Source organism: Geotrypetes seraphini, chromosome 2 (genome assembly GCF_902459505.1).
Source record: "Geotrypetes seraphini chromosome 2, aGeoSer1.1, whole genome shotgun sequence".
NCBI lineage: Eukaryota > Metazoa > Chordata > Amphibia > Gymnophiona > Dermophiidae > Geotrypetes > Geotrypetes seraphini.
In genome coordinates, this window is record NC_047085.1 from 429,446,597 (window position 1) to 429,473,550 (window position 26,954).

General features: G+C 43.0%; 1 protein-coding gene across 2 annotated transcripts in view; it reads right to left on the minus strand.

The window, feature by feature from the left end:
• The window catches only part of LOC117354200 (GTP-binding protein 10-like), a 366,380-nt gene that overhangs the window by 327,829 nt on the left and 11,597 nt on the right, over positions 1-26,954 (minus strand). For both annotated transcript variants that reach the window (XM_033931252.1, XM_033931248.1), the window contains exons 2-5: positions 23,074-23,136; positions 18,680-18,745; positions 16,446-16,555; positions 9,277-9,353 (exon numbers count right to left, since the gene is read on the minus strand). In XM_033931252.1, coding sequence (XP_033787143.1) covers positions 9,277-9,353; positions 16,446-16,555; positions 18,680-18,745; positions 23,074-23,136 — 316 coding nt within the window. The remainder of the gene's footprint in view (positions 1-9,276; positions 9,354-16,445; positions 16,556-18,679; positions 18,746-23,073; positions 23,137-26,954) is intronic.

Sequence of the window (26,954 nt, forward strand, 5' to 3'; positions counted from 1 at the left end):
ACAATGGCACTAAATCATTGATAAATTCATGTATTTTACTGTCCGATAAAACGACTCACCGTGGTCTTTTCCATGTTTTCTAGCAGCCTCCCCCTCTGAACCCTCCCCCCAGGTATCCCCCTGACAGCAAGTTTCCCCCCCAACAGCCCCCCACCACACCAATATTGTTGGTCTAATGAGCTGCTCCCCCTCCACCCCCCACTTGTACTTTTTTTAGAAGGTTGGCAGGAAGGATGCTCACTCCTTCTCACCGGCAGGCCGGCCTCTTCAAAATGGGATGCACTGGGATGCACCAGAGGCCCTGATTGGCCCAGGCGCCTAAGACCATGCCTATGGAATGTACTGGGAGTGAGTGAGCATCCCTCCTGTAGGTCATCTAAAAAAGGTATAGGGGGTCAGAGGGGGGACAGACCACTAGACCATCAGGCTTGGTGTGGTGGGGGCTGTTGGTGAGGGGGTTGCTTGCTGTTAGGGGGGTACCAGGGGAAGGTCAGAGGGGGGATGCCCAACTAGGCTTGGTGTGGTGGGGGGCTGTCGGAGGGGGGGAGCTCGCTGTGGCTCTGTGAGCACAATTGTTGTGTGTGTGTTATGCACACACAACAGTTGTGTTCATTAAAAAAATGGGTTAGTGAATGTAGCCCACAGTCCCAACAAGGAACCATGTTTCGGTGTATGGGAATGCTTTCCTCAGGGGACACTGAAAGAGATATCGCTGAAGTCCACTGAACACGTGTTTATGTTGCTACTCACCACTCATGTGTTCAGTGGACTTCAGCAATATCTCTTTCAGAGTCCCCTGTAAAAGCAGAGTAGTTACCTAAAAAAAGTAAAAGAAAAGGACAATGAAATAACCTACTGAAGCCCAAAGCTTTACCTTTTCCCAAGTTTGAATGAAGCAGATAAGATATTCCAATAGAGTTTTTCTTTCCCTTAGCAAATCCTCACTCAGCACTTCCTTCCCCTTCCTGATGACCCCTGTATACCAATTCCTCCTTCTACTGACCTTTCCCATCCCCACTTCCCATCCCAAACTACTTAACCCACCACCACACCACTTACTTTTCAACTTCACCACCTCACCCTGCCTCTTGTCCCCCACCCTTTACTCAGCCCTACAGCTACTATCGTATTTCCCCATATATAGGCCTTGGTTTTACAAACCTGTGTATGGGGTGCGACCTAGTTAAATGGGGCGGCCTATCAACACATTTAAAGTCATCCCACCCCCTGTACCCTTTTCAATCATCCCCCCCATACCTTTTTTAAAACCTCCTCGCTGGACGGTGGACAGCTCGAATCTCCAGCAGTGCAGGGCAGTTGCAATCTCTTCGGCATCCAGCCTGACCCCGCACCGCTTGCTGAATGGCATGCTAATCTACACTCTTGCTTGCCAAACAAGAATACCACAACCATTTAACTAACTCTCTTAGTGTCAACGCTCGCCATCTCTTTGCCATACTCAACTCTCTACTTAAAGTACCCCCACCTCCTATCCCCTCTTCACTTTCCCAACAGACGATAGCAGAGTTTTTTAATGACAAGATTTGTAAGATCCACCTTGAATTCTCAACCAAGTCACCTCCCTCACCACCTCTTCCAGTTGTCCACTCTGCCAACCTCCCTTCAACCCCTGAAATCTTTTCCTCCTTTTCTGAAGACACTGAAGAGGAAACTGCTCACCTTCTCTCCTCTTCCAAACCCATCATCTGTTCTTCTGATCCGATTCCCACCCGCCTATTTGGAGTTATCATTCCCACTAGTGCTGCCTGATTCAGAGAAAAATATTTCAATTTTCAATTCGATTCGATTTGATTCAATTCACTGTTAATGACACAGCTTTTTAAGTTTAAACATTTTATTTAACCAAGGCAATATCATATCAAAAATTTCCAGCTTCCATCCCCAGCCCCCCAGACTCACCAGCCCCCTGCTGATTCCCAGCTTCCATCCCCAGCCTCCCAGACTCACCAGCCCCCCTGCTGATTCCCAGCTTCCATTCCCAGACCCCAGACTCACCAGGCCCCCTTCCGATTCCCAGCTTCCATCCCCAGCCCCCAAGACTCACCAGCCCTCCTGCTGATTCTCAGCTTCCATCCCCAGCCCCCCTACCAATTTCAGCTTCCATCCCCAGCCCCCAAGACTCACCAGCCCCCCTGCTAATTCTCAGCTTCCATCCCCAGCCCCCAAGACTCACCAGCCCCCCTGCTGATTCTCAGCTTCCATCCCCAGCCCCCTTGCCGATTTCAGCTTCCATCCCCAGCCCCCCTGCCGATTCTGAGCTTCCATCCCCAGGCCCCCTGCCGATTCTGAGCTTCCATCCCCAGCCCCCCTGCCGATTTCAGCTTCCATCCCCAGGCCCCAAGACTCACAAGCCCCCATTCCGATTCTCAGTTTCCATCCCCAGCCCCCCTGCCTATTTCAGCTTCCATCCCCAGCCCCCCTGCCGATTCTGAGCTTCCATCCCCAGCCCCCCCGCCGATTTCAGCTTCCATCCCCAGGCCCCAAGACTCACAAGCCCCCATTCCGATTCTCAGTTTCCATCCCCAGCCCCCCTGTCGATCTCTCTGCAGCTTTCGATGTTGTCCACCACGACATACTACTTTATCAACTTTCCGAGATAGGAATTGTCTCCACCATCCTAAAGTGGTTCTCAAACTTCCTACACTCTCGCTCCTACACTGTCAACACAAATGGCACCATGTCCGTTCCTTGGACACCATCTTACGTGTCCCTCAGGGATCACCCCTATCCCTTATTCTCTTTAACATCTATATGTCCTCCCTGAAACTCCTCCAATTATCCCCCCCCTTGAAACAATGTACACATACGCTGATGACATCCTTGTCCTCCTTGAGACAGACCAGAACCTCACCAACCTCCACGAGAACATTACAGCTTACATAATGAGACTCCATTCCTAGTCCTTCTCGGTACAGATGAAATTGAATGAATCAAAAAAAAAAATTACTCTGGCTCGGCCCAAAATTAGAACACCTGCCCACCCTCTTCGCACTACCCTCAGGCGCTGCACTGAAGATTGAGTTCCTTGGCATCATTATCAATTCTTCTCTCTCCCTCAATGACCACCTCAACTCCTTGGCTAAATCATGCTTTTTCAGCCTCCACATGCTGAGGAAGGTAAGATCCTATTTTCGCCAACAACATTTTGCCGTCCTTGTCCAATCCATCATCCTCTCCAAACTAGACTACTGCAATGCCATCTACTTAAGCCTATCAAAAAAAGTCTTCAAAGACTCCAGCTAATCCAGAATACTGCAGCCAAGTTGATCTTTGCAAAACGCAAGTCTCACCATGTCTCCCCACTCCTAGCCAAACTTCACTGGCTCCCAGTGATTTCCAGAATCCATTTCAAATGCTCCTGCCTGGCTTTTAAGATCATTCACGGCATCCTTCCTACCTTAATCCCACTATCTTATAACTCCTTGAGTCCTGACTCTACCAGACCTGCCCAAAGGTATAAACTATCCTTCCCCTCTCTACACAGTATTCGCTATGCAGGCAAACTGGAAAAATCCCTTCTCTTCAGAATCACAGTTTAAGTTTTAAGTTTAAGTTTTATTAGGATTTTATATACCGCCTATCAAGGTTATCTAAGCGGTTTTACAATCAGGTACTCAAGCGTTTTCTCTATCTGTCCCGGTGGGCTCACAATCTATCTAACGTACCTGGGGCTATGGAGGATTAAGTGACTTGCCCAGGATCACAAGGAGCAGCGCGGGGTTTGAACCCACAACCACAGGTCTTTGGAATGACCTTACTACCCCGTTGCAGAACCTGGGCTCCCTCCAATTATTCTGCAAGCAATTGAAAACCTGGCTTTTCACTAAAATGTAATTCTATCCCCCCTTACTCTTCTCTTCTATATATAAGTTCATGTAAACCTTTTTTTTTCCTTCTCTTCCTATATTTTAAGTTCTTGTAAACCGTGCCGAGCTCCACATCCGTGGAGATGATGAGGCAAGGGAAGAGCCAGAGATGAACGTATCCTGAGGACGAATGAGTGGCTACAGGGATGGTGCCGGGATATGAACTTCGGATTCCTAAACCATGGGGAAGCGCTACAAGGACTTCAGGGACCAGACGGACTCCATTTGACCAGTAGAGGTAAGAACGTCTTCGGACACCGATTAGCCCGCCTGCTTCACAGGGCTTTAAACTAGGTAAGTCGGGGGAGGGTACCCATCCACACATTAGTGCAGAAAGGAATTATCCTGATGAGGTGAGTCGAAACTCCGCTTCCATATCCAAGGTAAGTGCCCACATTGCAAACAGTTCTTTAGGAGTCACACCAACTCGGGTAGGATACGCCTCACAGGGACTTAGCAAACACAAGATATGGAGGGCCATGTATGTCAATGCACACAGTTTAGGTAACAAAATTCTAGAATTGGAGGCTGAAATAAGGAATGCCGACCTAGATGTGGTGGCAATATCTGAAACTTGGTTCACGGACTCACATGGGTGGGATACGACTATACCGGGCTACAATCTACTTCGTCAGGACAGAGAGGGCAGGTTAGGAGTGGGGTAGCTCTATACATTAAAGAGGACATCAAAACCACCAGGATCACAGATGTCAAGTACACCGGGGAGTCCCTCTGGGTAAACCTGGCAAGAGGCAGAGAAAAATGCCTGTATCTAGGTGTGGTATACAGACCCCCAAGACAACTGGAAGACATGGACACAGAATTAATTGAAGACATAGAGAATATCACTCTACGAGGAGAAGCTGTACTGCTAGGGGACTTCAATATGCCTGATGCAGACTGGAACTCATTTTCAGCGACAACCAGCGGTAGCAGGAGGGTCTTAACCTCCATAAAGGGAGCACGTCTCACCAACGGGGAAAGCGTCTCAGAGGTCTCAGTAGGAGATACGCTAGCCTCCAGCGACCACAACATAGTATGGTTCAACCTTAGGAAATGCTTCCCTAGATCAAACACGAAAACAAAGGTACTCCATTTCCGGGACACAGACTTTGCACGCATGGGAGATTTCGTCCATCGGACGCTGCAGGACCAAGCGGAGACCGATGATGTAGAAGCTAAGTGGTTAACACTGAAATCAACCATACATGAAGCAACTAGCCGCTTCATAAAATCAGTAAATAAACGACAAAGAAACAATAAACCCCAATGGTTCACCGTGGAGATCTCGTATCTCATTAAGGAGAAGAAAAAAGCGTTTCTCTCCTACAAGCGCACGGAGAAAAGAGAGGCAAAGGTAAAATATAGGACCAGATCTACAGCGGTCAAAATGGCAGTTAGGGAGGCAAAACTTCGAGTGGAAGAAATTCTGGCAAAAAACATTAAAAAGGGGGACAAATCCTTCTTCAGGTATATTAGTGACAGAAAAAGGAACACAGGCGGGATAGTACGCCTTAGAAGACCGGACGGAAGTTACGTGGAAGCAGAATCCGATAAAGCCGAAATACTGAATGAATACTTCTACTCAGTCTTCACCTGTGAGGCACTGGGACATGGTCCGCAGTTGAAGGCAACACAAAGCACAGAAGACCCGTTTCAGAATTTTGAGTTCACACCAGGTGAAGTTTACAGTGAACTGGCAAGACTCAAGGTGAACAAAGCCATGGGACCAGACAATTTGCACCCAAGAGTGCTCAGAGAATTGAGCGATGTCCTGGCGAGACCGTTGGCTGAGCTATTCAATCTCTCCCTAAGTAAGTGGAAAGTTCCCCTGGACTGGAAATTAGCTAATGTTGTTCCTCTGCATAAAAAGGGTTGCAGGGCAGAGGCTGTGAATTATAGACCGGTGAGTCTTACATCAATAGTGTGCAAACTCATGGAAACACTAATTAAAAGCAAATTGGACACGATCTTGAATGAAGGGAATCTTCGGGATCCCAGTCAGCATGGATTCAGCAAGGGTAGGTCCTGCCAATCCAATCTCATCAGCTTCTTTGACTGGGTAACAAGAAAGTTGGACTTGGGAGAGTCTCTGGACGTCGTGTACCTGGATTTCAGTAAAGCTTTTGACAGTGTCCCACACCGCAGGCTGCTAAGCAAGATGGAATCGATGGGGTTAGGAGAGACACTAACTGCATGGGTCAATGATTGGCTGAGTGGCAGACTTCAGAGGGTGGTGGTTAATGGTACCGTCTCTAAAACATCGGAGGTGACCAGTGGAGTGCCGCAGGGCTCGGTCCTGGGTCCACTCCTTTTCAACATATTCATAGGGGATCTGACTCAAGGGCTTCAAGGTAAAATAACACTATTCGCCGATGACGCCAAACTATGTAATATAGTAAGTGAATGCAGTTTACAGAATTATATGGCGCAGGACCTGCTTACATTGGAAAGTTGGTCCTCAACCTGGCAGCTAGATGCTAAGAAATGTAAAATCATGCACCTCGGAAGCGGAAATCCATGCAGGACGTACTTCTTGAATGGAGAAACTTTAACTAGGACTTCAGCAGAACGAGATTTAGGAGTAATCATCAGTGCAGACATGAAAACTGCCAATCAAGTGGAGAACTAAGGCAAGGCAGATATTGGGTTGTATCAATAGAGGTTTTGTCAGCCGAAAGCCTGAAGTCATAATGCTGTTGTACAGGGCCATGGTGAGACCTCATCTGGAGTACTGTGTGCAATTCTGGAGGCCACATTACAGTAAAGATGTGCGCAGAATTGAATCGGTTCAGCGGATGGCCACCAAGATGATCTCGGGGCTCAAGGGTCTCTCGTACGAAGAGAGACTAAACAAATTGCAGCTCTACACTCTCGAGGAACGTAGGGAGAGGGGAGACATGATCGAAACATTTAAGTACCTCACGGGACGTGTCGAAGTGGAAGATGATATTTTCTTTCTCAAGGGACCCTCGGCCACAAGAGGGCACCCGCTCAAACTCAGGGGCGGAAAATTTCATGGCGACACCAGAAAGTATTTCTTCACAGATAGAGTGGTTGATCATTGGAACAAGCTTCCAGTGCAGGTGATTGAGGCAGACAGCGTGCCAGACTTTAAGAATAAATGGGATACCCATGTGGGATCCCTACGAGGGTCAAGATAAGGAAATTGGGTCATTAGGGCATAGACAGGGGGTGGGTAAGCAGAGTGGGCAGACTTGGGCTGTAGCCCTTTTCTGCTGTCATCTTCTATGTTTCTATGTTTCTATATTTCTATGTATATAAATTTAAGGTTTAGTTTAGTTTAGTTTCCATCCCCAGGCCCCAAGACTCACCAGCCCCCATTCCAATTCATTTACTTACTGGAATGGATATTAAATTGCGGGGAAGAGAGGAGAAATGCGGGGAAAGCCAGCCAAAAATAGTATTTGCTGCTGCCAAGGTCTGCTGCATGAGGTCCGCTCGCTCACCGATTGACTCTCCCACTACTTTTGTTTCTTCCGATGTAACTTCCGGTTTCACAAAACTGGGAGTTACATTAGATGGGTAGAGTGGGCGGCCGGCGGTGTGAAAATTATCTTGCAGCTGAATCAGTGAGTCTGGTTTTTAACAAAAATGAACCGATTCAAATCGATTCACCTGATTTGAATTGGTGAACCGATTCGAATCGTGAATCAGGCAGCACTAATTCCCACTGTCATCCCTCCCATCTGTCACATCCTCATCCTATCCCTCTCCACTGCAATAGTTCCTGATGTCTTCAAACATACCATAGTTACACCTCTCCTCAAAAATCTCTCACTAGACCCCCCACATCCCCCTCCAACTACCACCCCATCTCCCTCCTTCCCTTCCTATTCAAGCTCCTGCCGCTACCAGGACCTCCTTTCTTCTCAAGATATTCTTGACCCCCTTCAATTGGGCTTTCTCCCTCTCCATTCTACAGAAACTGCCCTCGCTAAAGTCTTTAATGACCTGTTCCTAACCAAATCCAAATACCATCCTGGAAGCTCAGACTAGATATATTCATGTATTAAAAAAAGAGAAAGAAAGACCAAAAGGCAACCAGCGTAGTTAACGAGTGAGGTGAAGGAAACTATTAGAGCTAAAAGAGAATCCTTCAGAAAATGGAAGAAGGATCTGATTGAAAATAATTGTAAACAGCACAAGGAATTGCAAGTCAAATGCAAGGCGCTAATAAGGAAAGCAAAGAGAGACCTTAAAAAGAAGATTGTGCTTGTGTTTTAAGGGGAGGGGGATTAATTTTTTTTGTTTGTTTTACTGAAATTAAACCAGAGAGGCAAAAGTGTCTTATGGGATCTGTGAAAAATCAGGAACTGATGTGGGCTTGCACAACCATACTAGCATATGAAGTAGAGAATGACATGGTGGTTGTTACCCGCGGCTAGCTGTGAGTAGCCGCGGGTAACCCGCCGAAACGGGAAGAGAAAATTAGTGGTCGCTGCGGGGACAGGGACAAGGCCATTCACTGCCCTGTGGAGCAGTGAATGGTCTCGTCTCCGCAGTGAAGCCAGCACGGATCACGCGGTCCAGCATCCCCACCCGATCGCCGCATCCCACGTCCTGCCATCTCCCTCCCTCCACCTCACCTTCGGTACTTGCCGAATCCGAGTTTAATTCTTCTCCCAGCCAGCACGCTTTCAATAAGTCGCGCCTGCGCAGCTGCTTGAATTGTTGAATCTCCTCTGACGCAACCGGAAACAGGAAGTTGGGTCCGAGGAGAAGATTCAACAGCTCAAGCAGCCGTGCGCGTGGCTTATCGAAAGCGTGTGGCTGGGAGAAGAATTAAAGTCAGACTCGGCAGGCACCTAAGGTGAGGTGGAGGGAGGGAGATGGCAGGACACGGCGATTGGGTGGGAGGGTGCTTCTGGACCACACGATCCGTGATCGTGCATGTTTCCTCACATTAGAAAGGAGGGAGTGGACAGTAGTCGTGGGGACGGGGCGGGCACAGTGATCACGGGGACGGGGCGGGGACAGTGGTTGCGGTGACGGCGACAGGGCGGGGACAGTGGTCGCGGGGACGGGGCGGTGACAGGGATGGTGGTCGCAGAGACGGGGCGGTGACAGGGATGGTGGTCGCAGGGACGGGGCGGTGACAGGGACAAATTTTTTCCCCGTGTCATTCTCTTATGTGAAGTCCGTCACATGTGTGAATCTCCTTGCCAGAAAGCTTTACAAACTGTGAAACTTAACAACTTCATTTTTGTGTGAGTATTTCATTTCTGACTGCCTTTGGGAAATTATTCATCTCGGGTTATAGAAAACTGTCAACACTACAATGTATTCAAAAGTAAACACTATTATATGAAGAACATTCTCATTAAAAACTGTATTAAATTCTACAGTCTAAAAAAGTCTAACTCACCCAATTGTAAAATTGATTCTGAAACAACTTTTGCATATTTTGTTTCATCAGATGATTTCTCCTTTAGAAATGGTAAACTGCCAACAAGAAAAATAACAAATTAGGAAATGCTAAATAAAATGGAAAAAGAGGATATTCATTTATATGATAAAATATTCATATGCCCCCCAATTCTACAAATGATGCTCAAAAGTGCATGTCTAAATTTGGGTGTGTGCCCAATTTGCACACTCAATTTGAGCAATGAGCCAATTAGAAACAATAAATGGTTGCTATCAATTATTGGTGTTTAATTGGCAACAATTCAGATTTACGTGTACATCTTACTAGGTGAATGTAAATTTTTTTAGAGTGCAACTGAAAAGGGGGTGTGGCCATGGGAAGGGCATAGGTGGGCCAGGTGTTCACTAAAGATGCATGCAGTATTATAGATTTAATTGGCTCCATGCCTAATTTAGGTGTGAGGATTTACATCAGGTTTCATTTGGTGTAAGTCCTCATGCCCAAATCTGGACATGGATCCCAGCGCTAAGCACTATTCGTTAAACTGTGCCCAACTCGGAGTGTTATTTATATTTTGGCGCTGAGCGCTCAATTTTTTTGGTGCCCAAAATTGATATACTTCCTTTCTGTGGTTATAATCAAAGCAGTTTACATATTATATACAGGTAAGTATTTTGTACCTGGGTCAATGGGGTGTTGAAGCTTTTATCAAGGGTGGGTTAGAGGTGTCAGGATGTTGATAGTCAGATTTAAGTTTGGAGGTATCAGATGTGTTTCAAGGGTAGGGTCTGTGTCAAGCATGGTTATTGTGCAGAGGCCTGATTGGGCAATTGAGTTCTGTCAGTCTCATTAGGGCAGTGGTCAGAAAACTGCGGCTCTTGAGTCGCATGCGGCTCTTTATCCACTTGAGTGTGGCTCACAGCTCATCTAGAGCAGGAGTGCCCAACCTGCTTTCCTTCCCCGTAAAGAGGACGCTGAAGCACCGGGCCGACCAACCTTCGCCACCCGATGTCAATTCTGATGTCGGAGAGGAAGTTTTGGGCCAGCCAATCGCTGCCTGGTTGGCCCGGAATTTCCTCTCTGATGTTAGAATTGATGTCAGGTGGTGAAGGTTGGTCGGCCCGCCGCTTCAGCGTCCTCTTTACGGGGAAGGGAAGCAGGGAGAGCTCAGAACTCGATGGCAACCTGTTCCCTGATGGCAGCAGTGGCAGCCTGTTCCCCGGCAGTGGTGACAGCCTGTTCCCCAATGGCGGTGGCTTGGGGGAGAGCAGGGAGAAAGAAAGAAAGGGGGAAAGGGAGACAGAAAGAAAGAAGGGAGATGGGAGACAGACAGAAAGGGGGCATGGAGAGTGAAAGACAGACAGAAAGAAAGAAAGAGGTCGTGGAGAAAGAAAGAAATGGGGCATGGAAAGAGAAAGACAGACATACAGAAAGAAAGGGGCAGGGAGAGAGAAAGAAACAAGGGTGAAAGAAAGAAAGAAAAAGTTGGGGGAAGGAATGATGTCTAGAGGAGAGGAAGCATACAGGAGGCTGAAAGAAGGGAAGAAATATTGGATGCACAGTCAGAAGAATAAAGTGCAACCAGAGCCTGATGAAATTAGCAGACAACAAAGGTAGGAAAAATGATTTTATTTTCAATTTAGTGATCAAAATGTTTCCGTTTTGAGAATTTATATCTGCTGTCTATATTTTGCACTATGGCCCCTTTTTACTAAACCGCAATAGCGGTTTTTAGTGCAAGAAGCCTATGAGCATTGAGAGCAATGCAGGGAATTCAGCGCAGCTTCCTGCGCTATAAAACATTATTGTGGTTTAGTAAAAAGGGAAGGGGTATATTTGTCTATTTTTGTATAGTTGTTACTGAGGTGACATTGCATAAAGTCATCTGCCTTGACCTCTTTGAAAACCCGGAGAATATAATTGATAATTAACATTTTCTCCAGACCATCATCACCTGGCTGCCTGGCATAGGAAAGCCTAGTCGTCCAGCACAAAGGCAGCTTAAGTAGTCTTGGGGGTGGGTTAGGGACCCATAGAGAGGAGGACCCATGCCCATAAGCCCCTGTAATCACTGCATTGATACTTAAACATGTGCACTGCCCTATACACCCCCCAAAACCCTTTTGTACTGGCTCCTGCAGCCATAAGGGCTATTGGGTGGTAGATAAGTGGGCCTAGGGGATTCTGGAGGTGGTTTGGGGGGCTTACCGTAACCTATAAGGGAGCTGTAGTGAGGAGAAGCCAGGCACACTTTTTGTGAAGTTCACAGCAGTGCCCTGTAAGGTACCCCACTATTTAGGTGGCATGTCTGGGTGTGCAGTCCATCACTTTGCAGACCCCTCTTATGTCCAAAAGGGCTTGTTGTAGGCGTTTTGGACTTGGACGGAAAGTTGGACGAAAATGTGGTATAAAAGAGACGATTTAGTGGCTTGGATAATCAGATCGGCAGGATGTATAATTAGACGATTTTTGAAACGAAAAAAAAGTTGGACGTATCTTTTGAAAATGTGTCTTAAACTGTTTTTTACTTTGGACGACTTGTGAGATGGACGTAAACGGACTTTCGATTATGCCCCTCCACGCGTGCATGTGCACTTAGGAGGCCGTGATCCCTGCCACCGTACTGTGTACTTCTGTGGCCACATTCCATTTGCGGCGCATGGGGCGGCTTGTGGCGCGTGCACCAGCTTGTGGTGGCTTGCGGCGCATGTGCGGGCTTGGGGCGCAGTAGATTGAGCGGCGGTTTGTCTCAGCAACGGCAGCAGTTTGTCATGCAGGTACTGCAAGGTGTCCCATGCTGGTAAGAAGTGGAGGGGAAGAGGGAAAGGGGCTGCTTTGGGGGGGAGGGGTGTGCTAGGAGGCAGACAGCAATCATGCTTTGCTCTCGGAGGGGGGAAACAGAAGGGGGCCACGGAGAGACAGGCAGGCAGGCATGGTGCAACAGAGAAATACAGGAACAGGGGGAGATAAAACGAAGGGAGAAGGGCTGCTGCTGGACAGAGGGGAGCAGGGAAGGGGTGCTGCTGGACAGGGGGGAGGTAAAAGGAAGGGAGAAGGGCTACTGCTGGACAGGGGGAGCAGGCAAGGGGTGGTGGTGGACAGCCGAGGAAAGAGAGACAGAAAGAAAGACAGACAGACAGCAGTCAAGGAGGGAGAGAGAGAGAAAGAAAGACACACACACACGTTAATGTAACGGGCTTAAAGACTAGTGCCTCAATAATTGATTAATCTAGAAGGTACCACTGCTCTGTCAATTTTGTTACATCACACTAACATAGCAACTACCTCTTAACATTCTTATCAAGATACACTTGTTTAATAGAATAACAAACAACTCCACTTCTTAATACATAACAACGAATGAAGTAGGAACAATAAGAATTCTGAATCACTATATGAAACAGTAAGTGAACCCCTAACCCCTTAGCACAGTGGTCTCATACTCGTGGCCCGGGGGCCACATGCGGCCCCCCAGGTACTATTTTGAGGCCCTCGGTATGTTTATCGTAATCACAAAAGTAAAATAAAAGTTTCTTGATCATATGTCTCTTTAGCTATAAATGACAATATTATTATTAAGACTTAGCCAAAAGGAAAGATTTATAAACTATAAAAAGTTTTACCTCATGCAAAATTGTTATTTCTTTAATAAGACATTAACTATTTTTTTTGCGGCCCTCCATGTACCTACAAATTCAAAATGTGGCCCTGCAAAGGGTTTGAGTTTGAGACCACTGCCTTAGCACAATTAATTTGCTATTATGACAAGACCTGAAGTGAGTTGTTCATGCATGAATATTCTCAAAGGTCACAAAGCAGAAACACAGATACATGATGGCAGATAAAGGCCAAATGGCCCATCTAGTCTGCTCATCTGTAGTAACCAGTGCTATATGGAAGATCAGGCCAAAGCAGCATCAGAAACTGATCAATAGTTACTAAAAAATATTTAGTTGAAATTATTGTTGATCAAAGAGGTAGCATCCTTATTGAATGATAGGTTTACATACTTTTCCACACATGAATATTTATTGTTGAATTTTATTGATGAATAATAAAAACACAGGGCTCCTTTTACAAAGGTGCGCTAGCAGTTTTAATGCACGCTAAAATACCCCCACGCTAGCCGCTACCACATCCTTTTAAGCAGGCGGTAATTTTTCAGCTAGTGTGCGCAATAGCGCGCGCTAATCTTGTGCGTGTGCTAAAAACACTAGCACACCTTTGTAAAAGGAGCCCACAGTGCATCTCCTTTTTTAATATTTAACGGTATTTTGTTTATCTCTTTTGTCAGGGTTTAGATTAGGATCTAATCATGCTTTGAGTTTAAATTATCCTAAAATACAGATTAAGAACATAAGAATAGCCTTACTGGGTCAGACCAAAGGACCATCAAGCCCAGTAGCCCATTCTCGAGGTGGCCAATCCAGGTCACTAGTACCTGGCCAAAACCCAAAGAGTACAAACATTCCATGCTACCAATCCAGGGCAAGCAGTGGATTGCCACATGTTTTTCTCAATAACAGACTATGGACTTTTCTTCCAGGAAATTGTCCAAACCCTTCTTAAAACCAGCTATGCTATCTGCTCTTACCACAACCTCTGGCAATGTCTTCTAGAGTTTAACTATTCTCTGAGTGAAAAAATATTTCCTCCTATTGGTTTTAAAAGTATTTCCCTGTACCTTCGAGTGTGTCCCCTCGTCTTTGTAATTTCTGATGGAGTGAAAAATCGATTCACTTGTACCTGTTCTACTCCACTCAGGATTTTGTAGGCTTCAATCATATCTCCTCTAAGCCGTCTCATTTCCAAGCTGAAGAGCCCTAACCTTTTTAGTCTTTCCTCATACGAAAGGCGTTCCATCCCCTTTATCATCTTGGTAGCTCTTCTTTGAACCTTTTCTAGTACCACTATATCTTTCTTGAGATAAGGAGACCAGAATTGAATGTAATACACTAGGTGAGGTTGCACCATGTAGTGATACAGAGGCATTTTAACATTCTTAGTCTTGTTAACCTCCCTTTTTAATAATTCCTAGTATCTTGTTTGCTTTTTTGGCCGCTGCCATACATTGGGCAGAAGGTTTCATCGTATTGTCTACATGACACCCAGATCCTTTTCTTGGGTGCTAATCCCAAAGGTGGAGTCTATCATTTGGGTTATTCTTCTCAATGTGCATCACTTTTCACTTGTCCACGTTAAATTTCATCTGCCACTTGGATGCCCAGTCTTCCAATTTCCTAAGGTCTGCCTGCAAATTTCACAAATTTCGCTTCCAGAACCTCTCTCCCAAATTTTCCTATGTCATTGTTACCTACATGTAACAAGACAGATGGCTCCTCCCCAGCACTATCTAAAGTCCTATCTAAGTGACACATGAGGTCCGCCACCTTTGCACCAGACAGGCAAGTTACCAGGCGATCCTCACGCCCACCAGCCACTGAGCTATCTACATGCATAATGATCGAATCACCAACTACAACAGCTGTCCTAACCCTTACATCCTGGGCAGAAGCCCCTGAACACACATCCTCAGTGCAAGAGGATATAGCATCCCCTGGTAGGCAGTTCCTAGCTACAGGATTATTTCCTACTTCATCATGGTGATACTCTCCTTCTAGGAGACCTCTCTCCTCCAAGGCAGCCCAGGGGCTACCAGACTGGAGGTGGGACTTCTCTACAACATCCCCGTAGGTCTCTTCTATGTACTTCTCTGTCTCCCCCAGCTCCTCCAAGTCTGCTACTGTAGCCTCAAGGGAACAAACTCATTCTCTGAAAGTTAGGAGCTATTTGCAGCGAGCACACACATATAACTTCTCATCAACCGGGAGAAAATAATACATGTGAAGCTCAGTACAAAAGACTGGATAGCACCCCTCTTGCTGCTGGACTACTGTCTTCATCTTATTACTGAGCTGATTAATTAATTAAACCTTATTACACTACTAGGAATATATTAGACTAGTATAGAGAGCCTTAGGATTATAATTATAGGTTTTATTTAGTACAGTGGTGCCTCGCATAACGAACGCCTCGCACAACGAACGCTGCACACAACGAACTTCATGTCTTGATTCACACAACGAACTTCGTTTCACACAACGAACTTCACACAACGAACTTCGTTTCACACAACGAACTTCGTTTCACACAACGAACTTCGTTTCACACAACGAAGTCGCCCGAGCTGCCGATGTATTGCATCCTTCCACGCAGGCACTTCAGGCAGGCGTTAGTCACTGCGCTTAACTGCCCTCTCTCACTGTATACAGTCGTCCTTTTAAGATAAACTCAATATTTTTTATATATCATGGCTTCTAAAAAAAGCAGGAAGGTGATTTCTGTTGAAATGAAACGGGAAATAATTAGAAGGAGTGAATGTGGGGTAAAACAGTGTGACCTCGTCAAAGAGTTTGGCCTCAGCAAGACCACCATTTTCACCATTTTGACAAATTTATCTTTTTTTATGTCATCTTAGCATATTTTATGCTGCAGAACGAATTATTTTTTTTAACATGTATTGTTATGGGAAAACGCGTTTCACATAACGAACTTTTCGCATAACAAACTTGCTCCTGGAACGAATTAAGTTCGTTGTGTGAGGCACCACTGTATTTGTTTCTTAGATAGTCTTAGGGTTATATTGTATGTTTATTTAGTGTTTGATTCCTTGCAGGTAATGAAATATAAATAGTTCTCCTGTTATCCTAATTAGAATAATTGACAATAAATTAAGTCTATAAGTAAATAAATGAGCTAGGGGTGGGTGGGAGAGGGGAGGGCAGGAGGAAGGAAATGGAGATTAAGCCAGACCTTGCTCTGCCTGTCAGAAACTATCTCTAGCAGAAGGTTCAAGCTTACAAAACTGTAGAACTATAAAAGGCTATTATCCTATGGAGATTAGCTAAGTAAAGTTTGCTATTTTAAGATCTAAACTGTCTATAAAGGAAACCTGAGCTTTTCTCCCCAAACTTATCAAAGCTCAGAGCAAAATAATGTATACTTACCAAAAGATATGTCTTCTACTCTTCTCCTCTTCTCTCAGAAAGAGAATGTCCTCTTCCCTCTTTCTCTCCTCTCAGAAAGCTTATTCTATGGGCTCACAAACTTTTTCTCAGCATTGTACAATTTGAATACATTTCTCATGAAATAAACCAATTACTTACCCATATATTTTAATAATTTCACATGTAGGCTCTATGAACTCCGCATGATATTTAATTTTTTCTGCACATTCATTTAGAATTTGAAATACTTGTACTAAATCTTTCAGAAGCTTAAAATGATTTTGAAGTTAAGAAAAACAAGATGCTATTAACTACAGAGAAAAAATTTCATTGCTATCTATGAATAGCTATTTTTTGAAGCACTCGTTTTTCTTTCAAGCTGTGGTAATTCAACCCATATGTACTCTATGGAGCATATTTATGAAGCATATGGACATCCCAAAATGTCCAAATGGACATTCCTGTGCTTGAAACATCCAAATCTCAATTTTACAAAGGTACAAAAGGAACATTAAACACTGTAATATGTCCAAAGGGATGTCCAACAGCAATTATTAAATGTCCAAGCCTAAAAAAGGACATGTAAGTTAGACCCATTTCATTCATGCCCAAGGCACAAAATGGTATTCTGATTGAGCAGCTGACCAATGGAGGGACTAAAGTATGACACTTCCTTAATTCCCTTGTAGATTTTTCCCTTTTCTCTCCAATGAAAGTAAAACTGAAAAGGGACACCAGGCCCTATGACAGTTTCAGGTATTACAGGCATTCTTAACAAACCAGAAAGAAATTCTGAGGAGTAGCATACCAAGAGACCCAGGTTCAAATTCTACTTTAACTCTTTTTTTTTTATTATTGTGAGCCCTCCAGAAACAGAAAATTACCCACTGTACCTAAACATATAAGAAATCTACCTGTGAGTTTGACGGCTATTGAAGTGGTATATATTCAAGTACAGTAGGTATTTTTCTGCTTCTGGAGGGCTCACAATTACAAAATAAAAGAGTTAAAATTGGATTTGAACCTGGGTCCCTTGGTCTAAAGCCCACTGTTACTAACCACTAGGCTGCTCCTCTGCTCTGAAGGGATGTCTGGACACATCAATTACATAGGTCAGAGCTTGAGATGGTCCAATTACATTGAGAGCAATTTTTTAAGCTCAGCACCATCTTTGGCACGGAGGGGAAAACACCTGATGCTAAATCAAAGTGTTCAATAGCCCAGAGAGCTCGAGTGAAAAGTGTCCTGAAAACGATTGATGCTCCCGGGTAAGAAAAGAGGTGGCCTGAAAGCCAAAAACTGAAAATTAAAACAAAGTTGGAAGAAATATAGGAACACAATTTTAAAAAATGACAAAAACTCTGAAAAATAAGGATGGGAAGCCACAAAAAAGTTGAAAAGTTTGACATGCTGAAGAGAAAATTGAAAACACAGCTTCTTAGCTTTGTAAAAAACTAAGAACTGATGGTCCCGTGAGCTGACACCAGGCGGAAAGGCACTGACACGGTATGGGCATGGTCTAAAAGATTTAAAGTGGCAGTGCACTTATCAGTGGCCATACTGGGTTCCGCGGATAATGTCACCTACATGTGAGAATATTATGCCTGTTTGTCCTCAGAGAACTTGTTTTTTTCTCCAAGGCAAGCAAAATAGCAAAACTGCACAGCATGAGACTCCCCAGCTACAGGCTACCTTCAACATTAAAAAAAGGGAAAATAATAAAAAGGCACTGCAACAGACAGACACCAACACATCTTGAAAACAACTATCCTCCTATATATGATTAACTTTTTTTTTTTTAATAAAGGCAGCATGGAATGGAAAAAAGGTATTGGGCCTGATGGGATGGAGTTGGGTTTTAATCCCCAGATTATGGAGGTCTCACTGACCAAATCTACTGTTGCATCGAAAGTCCTTTCCAAATAATAGTGGGCTGTAAATGTAATCAACAGGTGTCCATGCCACTGACCTAAAATTTTCCTCCATTGAGACTGACTAAGTGGGCAACTGATGTCTCCACAGTTCTGATATTGTGAGCTCTAAAATGACTCTAAAGACTCAAACCTGCCTGGGCATAAAAGAAAGAAATGCAGTCTGGTTATCAATTAGGCAATGTGCATTTGTTGATGACAGCCCTATTTGGGTCAAAAGAATCACACTTTGGGTAGAATTTCTAAGGAATTTAGTCCATTTCAAACAAAAAAAAACCAAGGTTCTCTGGCAGTCCAATGTGGGTGGTGTGCTTTCACCTTTGTCAGTGTGAGACCTGGGGAAAAAGTTGATAGCACAGTAGGCTGGTTAATATGGATATCCAACACTTCCAGGAAAAATGTGCAGAAACATTCTGTTAAATTTACATCAAAACAGAGCCTCTTGATTCATAGAAAGGATACAATACCCTTCTGAAGATGCTTTATCACATTTTTGACAGCGTTCAACAGTTTATCATTCAAATATCTCTGCAAGAAAATTAGAACAATTCTTTATGTTACTTAGTTGTATTTATAATTTATCAGTTGCTACCATAGCCAAGGTCATAGAGATTTAAAGTCATATTAAGTTGCAATCTATTACATAACATGCTCTTACATATATCAAATTTGCTTTGTTGTAACGGAGATTTTCTGTAAATAGCAGGATAAATTGAGAAACTAATACATGACATCATCCAGTGGCACTAAGGAGTTAGCTCATTCAGAACTTCTAGGGTTTTTCTCAGCTTTTCTACAAGCTCCTGTGCAGCCATCACCACTGCCACCTCACATGTTCCCTCAATCCATTTCTCAGCCAGAAATTCCAAGCCTCGATATGAGGGCACATCTTTGAGCAATACGAGTGCTTTATGTTTGTGATTAATTTTTTTACAACTTTGGATGCAAAAAGTTGCATTCTTCTTTCCTACAAAGTTCTCTGCATAATTTTAAAATTTCCTGACCTAGTAATAAAATATCTATCACCTCGGGCCCTCCTGTGCCATTGTTCCATTTTCCAGAGGCAAGACAATGATATTATCAACTCCTCTGCTGTCTGGTATAATTAGTAAAAACAAGTCTGAACCACTTAATTGCTATCTCTAGCTTAAAATTCAGTTGTGATCTAAAATCATATCCAAGCTCATAATTTGATGCTTTACAAGGATACTGTACAAGGTAAACAATCTTATTAACAGTTCTATCAACAATCATTTCAGGGTTTGGTTTTGTTTTTAAATTTACAACTAATTTATTTTCATCCATCCACATCTGAATAGCATCCATACAGGAAGTCACATGATGTCATGTTGAAGTGCGGACATATGTGAGATGAGCTCCTGGACCTTACAGCCCATTCTTTGAGTTAATTTTTTTGGGTTCTGCGGGGCTACAGCAGCCCTCTATTTGTTCTTTGTAACCCTAGTGGCTATCATCTAAATTACAAAAGAAGGAGAAAGAGAAACCATGGCCACATGACCCCAAGATTGCAGAGGCAGAACTTACTGAGATCATTGGTAAGTTCAGCTTGGGTGACCAAAATAGTCATGGAAGTAAAAAATGCTATCGAGTCTTCCTTGGATAAATGTTCACAATACATCACTGATAAGCACAACATTATGGATGGCCATTTAGAATCATCGAAAGGATAATTCTTGGAACAATGTCAAAGGGTGTCAGACTTGGAGGACAGAGTGCAACAACTAATCAAAACTAATACTGTACTGAGCTGAAGTCTAAAGTATAATCAAAGAAAAAAATGGATGACATAAAAAATAGATTCCGATGTGGGGATGCAATTATCAGACGGGTTGAGAACAGACATGAATTGGTCTAATTTTAATTCCTCAGACTGGTTTCTTTTTTGCAAATTATTTAGATCATATTGCAGGCTTGATAATTGTCCTCTCAATGTATTGAAAAATGCATCTTTTAAGTTTAAAAGTGAACTATTTAAGTGGATTACTTTCTTATTTAATGAGGGACGATTTCCAGAAGATCTTGGCCACATTGTAGTTACTCCCATTGTTAAAAATTCAAAGAAGTCTATTACTAGTAAAACTAATTATAGGTCGGTGGCTAGTATCCCATTGTTCGTGAAACTTATGGAGGGCCTGGTAAATGTTGAGTTGGTTAATTATTTGGAAAAATTTAGTATTTTGCATGACTATCAATCAGGTTTCTGTGCTGGATTCAGTACTGAAACAGTTATTGCATCATTATTGGAGTACCTTCACACGCAATTTAGCTTAGGTACAAGTGTTTTGATTCTGCAACTAGATTTGAGTAGTGCGTTTGACTTGGCCGATCATGATTTGTTATTGATTTGTTTGGAGACCATGAGAATCACTGGAAATGTCCGCAGATGGTTCAAAGAATTTTTATATAGTAGATCATAGGAATTTTATATAGTAGATCATATCAATTTTATTCTACTGGGACATACTCATTTACTTAGAGTAATTCATCCCTGTGCCTCAGGGATCCCCATTGTCACCTACTCTTTTCAATATATATTTGATCTCTTTAGCTAACCTCTTGCAACAACTGAAAGTCAAATTCTATATCTATGCGGATGACATTACTATGTTATTGTCTATATCATCTTTTTCTGAGGATGTAAAAGTCCAGATTGCTGAAATTTTGACAAAGGTGCAACTTTGGATGTTTAGATTTAAGTTTAAACTTAACTCAGATAAAACAAAATTTTTCTTGCCAGCCCAAATGATATTTCAGATAAACAGGTTCTGGGGGAGTGGCTTGGATCCGCAGTCAAATGGCCAGGTGACTGAGTAGCTCCGTGGTAATAGGCTTTATAAAAGGATAATTAAGCTATAAATATTAATTTTATTACCTGTATTTATGAGATCGGAACTTAATATGGCATCAAGTAAGCACCAGAAAGGAGAAATGTTGGTACAAGTTCAGGCAATGCAAAAAGATCTAAGCCGGAGCCGGCGACTCCAACGAAGGTACCGCTGCCAAAAGAGGACCGAAATGATATTTCTGCGGAGCTCTGGCAAATTAAAGATATTGTCTCTAATAATTCAAAAACACTTCAAGAGGTTAAGGATGTGGTAGCAAACCTCACGAAAAGGGTGGAACTTATAGATCTCAAATTGGATCAACTGGAAAAACAAACGGAAGCGAATGAGAATGTGATACAGCAGTGCAAAATTGACAAGAAAATAATAGATAATCTAATGAAAGATTTGGAAGATTGTATTAATAGAGAAAAAAGAAATAATTTGAGGATTATCGGGATACCAGAGGGAGTAGAAAAAAATGACCCGATTGCCCTCCTAGAAAACTTCCTTCCGAAGATCCTGCCTATTAAAATGAGATTTCCACTTGAACTGGAAAGGGCTCACAGGATCCCAGCAAAGAGATCTAATCAACAACAGGGGCCACGTCCTTTAATTTTTAGGCTTTTGAGACATCAACAAGTTATGGAAATTATCCTACTAGCAAAAGAAAATAAAAATCTAAAGTATCAGGATTCAAAAATACATATTGTGCCTGACTTTGCTAGGAATACTGCATATAAAAGGAAACAACTGTTGGAGATGCGGCCAAAGCTAAGATCCCCCTCCTCTCACCTCCAGCTTTCAAATTCACAACGGCAGCAACACCAGCACTGCTAACTTGGAGCATTTCTTCAACCAGGTCTCTCCATAAACAGGAAGTTTCACACATATATACATATACATCTCTATGTCTATATCTATCTATATAAAATAATAATACAAATTGAGAAGACATTACAATTTTTAAAAATGCAAAAATTGTATTCTGCCTCAGAAATAAATTAAAAAGAGGAATGAATGCTTTTATTTTCATAGCTAATTATACCCTCCCCCCCGCCGCACACACACACCTTTTACAAAAGCACAGTAGGAGCTGCCACGTGGCAAATGCTCTGACACCCACTGAATCTCTATGGCTGTCAGAGCAATTACCATGGCCTGTTGCGATAATTGCCTTTGCAAAAGAGGGACTATACAATCTAAAACAGTTTGGTAGGCTAGCTGCTTTGATTTAAAATTACTGATTACATGCTTTATCAAATACTCACTTTGTAGCCTTCCAGCTTTCCACAGATAGGTCTATAGCAATGGTCTTTATTAATTTTTAAGCTGGTGCCATTTTGAATTCTGTTGAGTCGAAGGAGAGCCACCAAACATCTTCCCAAGCAAGGCCATGACATAGCTGACCAGTGTGTGTCAAAATGACATCCATCTTCACTAGCCCATCTTCAGCCATCATTGGGGGGGGGGGATATCCTTAAGACTGTGAGCATTTCCAAATGCATGCTATTTTATCTACTTAGAACTGCCTTGCCCTTCAAACATGCAGCTATTCCCCCCTCCACTTTCCCCTTTCCATGTTGAGCCTTGGTATAAAGGCAGAGTAGCAGAAAATAATAATACCCCAGAAAGACAATGGGTCTCAGAGGTCTCAAGGGGCTGCCATTACTCCCTAGGCCTTGCATTGAAGAACACTGGTCTATAGGATAAATTCTAGGATCGGGTGACCTTTACATAATGTTGGACCTGATCAATCCACTTTAACAAACATTATCATGCATCTAGATCAGGGGTGTCAAATGTCGGTCCTTGAGGGCCGCAATCCCGTCGGGTTTTCAGGATTTCCCCAATGAATATGCATGAGATCTATTTGCATGCTCTGCTTTCATTGTATGCTAATAAATCTCGAGGACCGACATTTGACACCCCTGATCTAGATAGACAGATTGACTGAATTCTTCAGACAAGTTGAAAGTAATAAGAATAAATTTGTTCTCATGCACGACTTACTGTATATGGATCTTCAAATAGTTTAATCACACGATTCAGGTCCACAGTCTTCAATATATCCCCCTAGAAAAAGTTAAAACAGTTTCAGTACCTGTATAATCTTTTGGTATGAGGACTCATGATTATTTGGCTGGAGCATGCAAAAGTTTAAAATTTATGAGCTTAAAAAGAACAAATTATTTCTAAGTACAAAGACTAGGAATCACATAAAATCACTAAATATCCACATAAAATATTTATAATCTGTATATTAAAATATTTAAGTAAGTAAATAAATAAATACATAAAAGTTAATTATCAAAATTCTAAACTACACACTCAAAATTATTTCTATCAAACAAAATGCAGGGAAAATCTGTTTTGTCTTGTTTCCTCTTATATAACAAATAGTAATCAAACAAACAATGAGGTTTTGCTGCTAGCTTTGTAAGAAGTACACCTAGGGACTTATGAAGACTGAATGTACATAGAATCCAGCAGCTTTGTGAAGATAGTCTTTGGAGACTGGCGTATTGTTCAGAGCCACTAATCAGCCCCAATGGAGAATGGAAGCTCCTTAGTCTCAGAGGAGGTTGTACAAGATATGTTTAAGAATTTTATTCTAATCAAGTGGCTGTATAATTTGAGCCCAGAGTTACTATGGTATGATAAAATGTGATATTTTGCCTTAAGAGAATTTACCATTGGATTCATTAACCTGCTAGTGAATCCTATAGTAAATTACTCTTATATTGCTGCAGTCGGGAATATCCGTCATTTCTGACTGAAGCAACATAAAGATAGCAGGCCTGGCTTGGGAGCACACTATCTTTTAAAGCAGGGGTGTCCAACCTTTTAGCTTCCCTGGGCTGCATTGGCCGAAAAAAATGTTTCTGGGGCCGCACAAAATGCTGCAGCAAGACAGAGGGAACCGGCAAGACAGTAAACACCCGGGCGTAGCAGAGGAAAACACTGCATCGCCCTCGACCGGGGCAGCACAAAATACTTCACGGGGCCGCTGGACACCCCTGTTTTAAAGGGTCAGGCCAGTGCTTACAGAAATATAGCCCTACCATGATCCCCTAGTACCAAGGAATCTCCTTTAATGGGTACTGGGGAGCAGGACAGCCAAGAGTAGCCTCCAAATGGCAGCTTCAACCTTCTAGCATTAGTCTCATGGTACTACCACTAGGGTTCAGTCAGCCAAACCCCATTTGGTAAGCTGACAATTTAGCGGCAGCACTGCAAAACTATTGCTATGGGGTTTGGACCACCATTTTAAGGCTAGGAGCTAGAAGGGCAGTAGAGTTTACTCAATGCATCTGCCACCCTCACCCCCATTATCCACCAAGGAGAAACCGCCAGAAGATACTAGATGAACTGTTGGGAGGAGGGGGTTCTTTCAGATAGTGACTAGGAGGTAGCAAGGGGGGGGTAGGCCCTTGAAGTTGCTTTCTGGGACTATCAGGCTGTCTACTAACAGCCCAATGCTCTGAGGTGAAATATAACAAGTCTTGAGCTAGCATTATTTTTCCAAGAAAAACACAATTTTCAAGGTATTATGCAAGCTGCATTATTCATCTTGCATAAAATGAGCAGCTTTATGACACATAAATATCATAGATCTTATTCTTCAAAATTTATGATTCTTACCACTTTTTTGAGTCATACTCTTTATTGAGTTTTCTAACAAATGCAAAAAAGATATAGGATACAACAACAGCAGAAACCAATATAGTACAATGTTACAGAATATGCTATGAGACTGGTCCTGGGTAAGATATGAACTATATCACATAAAAGAATTGGGATGTTGATGTTTTCTGTACCAGGTGTGAAGCTCTGGAATGCCTTGATTGGGCAGTTGCGCTTGTGCAAACCTAGAGATGTTTTAAAAAAATTATTGTATGTGTCAGCATTTATGTAAATTTATGAGGGACAGCCTTAACTGTTCAAAGTTGTTAAAACACATGCGGATTGTGAAAAATTGCAGGCAGACCTTAGGAAACTGGAAGATTGGGCATCCAAGTGGCAGATGAAATTGAATGTGGACAAATGCAAAGTGATGCACATTGGGAAGAATAACCCGAATCACAGTTACCGGATTCTACTTTGGGGGTTAGCGCCCAAGAAAAGGATCTGGGTGTCATCGTAGACAATATGATTTACCCCCCCCCACCTTTTTTTTTTTTTTTTTACAAAACCGTGAAAGCATTTTTTTAGTGCTGGTCAGTGCGCTGAATGCTCTTCGATGCTCCTGACACTCATATGAACTCTTATGAGCATTGGAGCAGCGCGGAGCATTCAGTGCGCCGGTTGGCACAAAAAACTGCTTCTGTGATTTTATAAAAGGGGGTTTAATTGAAGAAAGCATTTGTCGCAGTGCACATTATTTTTTGTGAATCACTTTTGCATTTAATAGATTAGACACATGATAAGCCACAACCACCACTTAGGCAGCTTGTCACTCAGGTGATGCTACCAGTATGGTGTTTTTAAGAGCAGGCAGTAATTTCTGAGATTTCCTTCTGGTGTCACCTAATTTTGGAGATGCACATATAGGGTTTTTTTTCTGGATATTTTGGTGATAGTTTTCTTTTTTTTGCCTTTGGCATCTGCCTGCTACTCACTGCTGTCCCAAGTCTCTCAACCCTAGTCTCTAGCTACGTTTCCCTTCTCCCAGTCCTAGTCTCTAGGTGTGTCTCGCTCTCTCAGCAGCAGACTCTGTCTCTGAAGCTTTAGCAGGAACATAAGCCCAACACTTGTTACAGACTCTTGGGGAAAGAAAACTTACAGGGTTGGTAATGGAGTTAAAGCACAAGTAACAACAAAATCTAAAAAATTAACCCCCCAAAAAAGCATAATAGAAAAAAAAAATCTGAAATAAATAAACAAAAATAAGAAGTTCAACTTAGAACAAAAAGAGCACTTTTGATTCCAAAAGACACTTATCCCTGTCAAAGTCCTTATATTCTTCCTGATTTCTCCTCCAAATCTGATGGCCCATAGTATGCTGATTGTGAAGCAGTTGCATTGGCTTCCCATATAGCAGAGTGCAATATAAAATGTTATCGACAGTATATCAGGTTTTGTATTACAAAGCGCCTGTTTTTTTTTTTTTTTTTTCAAGGTTTGTGGACATTGTACCGCTCAGGAAGGGAACTGAGATCTGAAAGTGGTATGAGACTATCGGTGAAGAGAGAGTAGATTGTGATGCATGCAAGGGTTAGGAATTCGATGTTTTCAGTAGCAGGGGTGAAACTGTGGAATATATTGACGGGTCAGTTGCATTAATGCAAGCCCAAAGATACTTTTAAAAAACTTTTGAAGACAGTTATTTGTTGATGCGTTATGTGAGTTAAACAGGCATTATTAGTAGGGTAGGCTGCAGGACAGGTTTTTATTGGTGATGTGATTTACTGTTTTTTAAATTGGTTTGTATGTTGATTGTAAACTGTATGTTGGATGTGTCTTCATTTGTAAATACAGACAAAAAGAACATGTTAAGTCTTTCTGCCACTTCTTTCTCCTCCTTCACCACTCCCTTCCTGAATCCGTCGTCCAGCTTGGAGTGTAGCAAGGGCTCAAGCTTGATGACCAGCAGAAGGCCTTGTAGAGAGAAGAATGAGCAACTGGGAGAGTCCTCAGGGCATGTGTCTGGGAAAATATGACTGAGTGACTGGGAGTGGGTCTGGAAGAAGGAGTAGCAGGAGGGCCCAGTAGAGCTTGAAGTGACTGGAGCGTATTCAAGCTTGATGACCAGTTGAGGGACCGGTGAAGAGTGTCCAGAACCCATGGGGATCCAAAAGGCTGGGGAGAAGAGGACTGGTAGTGGCCCCACAAGCAGCTAGAAGAATTCAAGGTCCAAGGCTGATGAGGACTGGCGAGTGACTGGCTGCGGG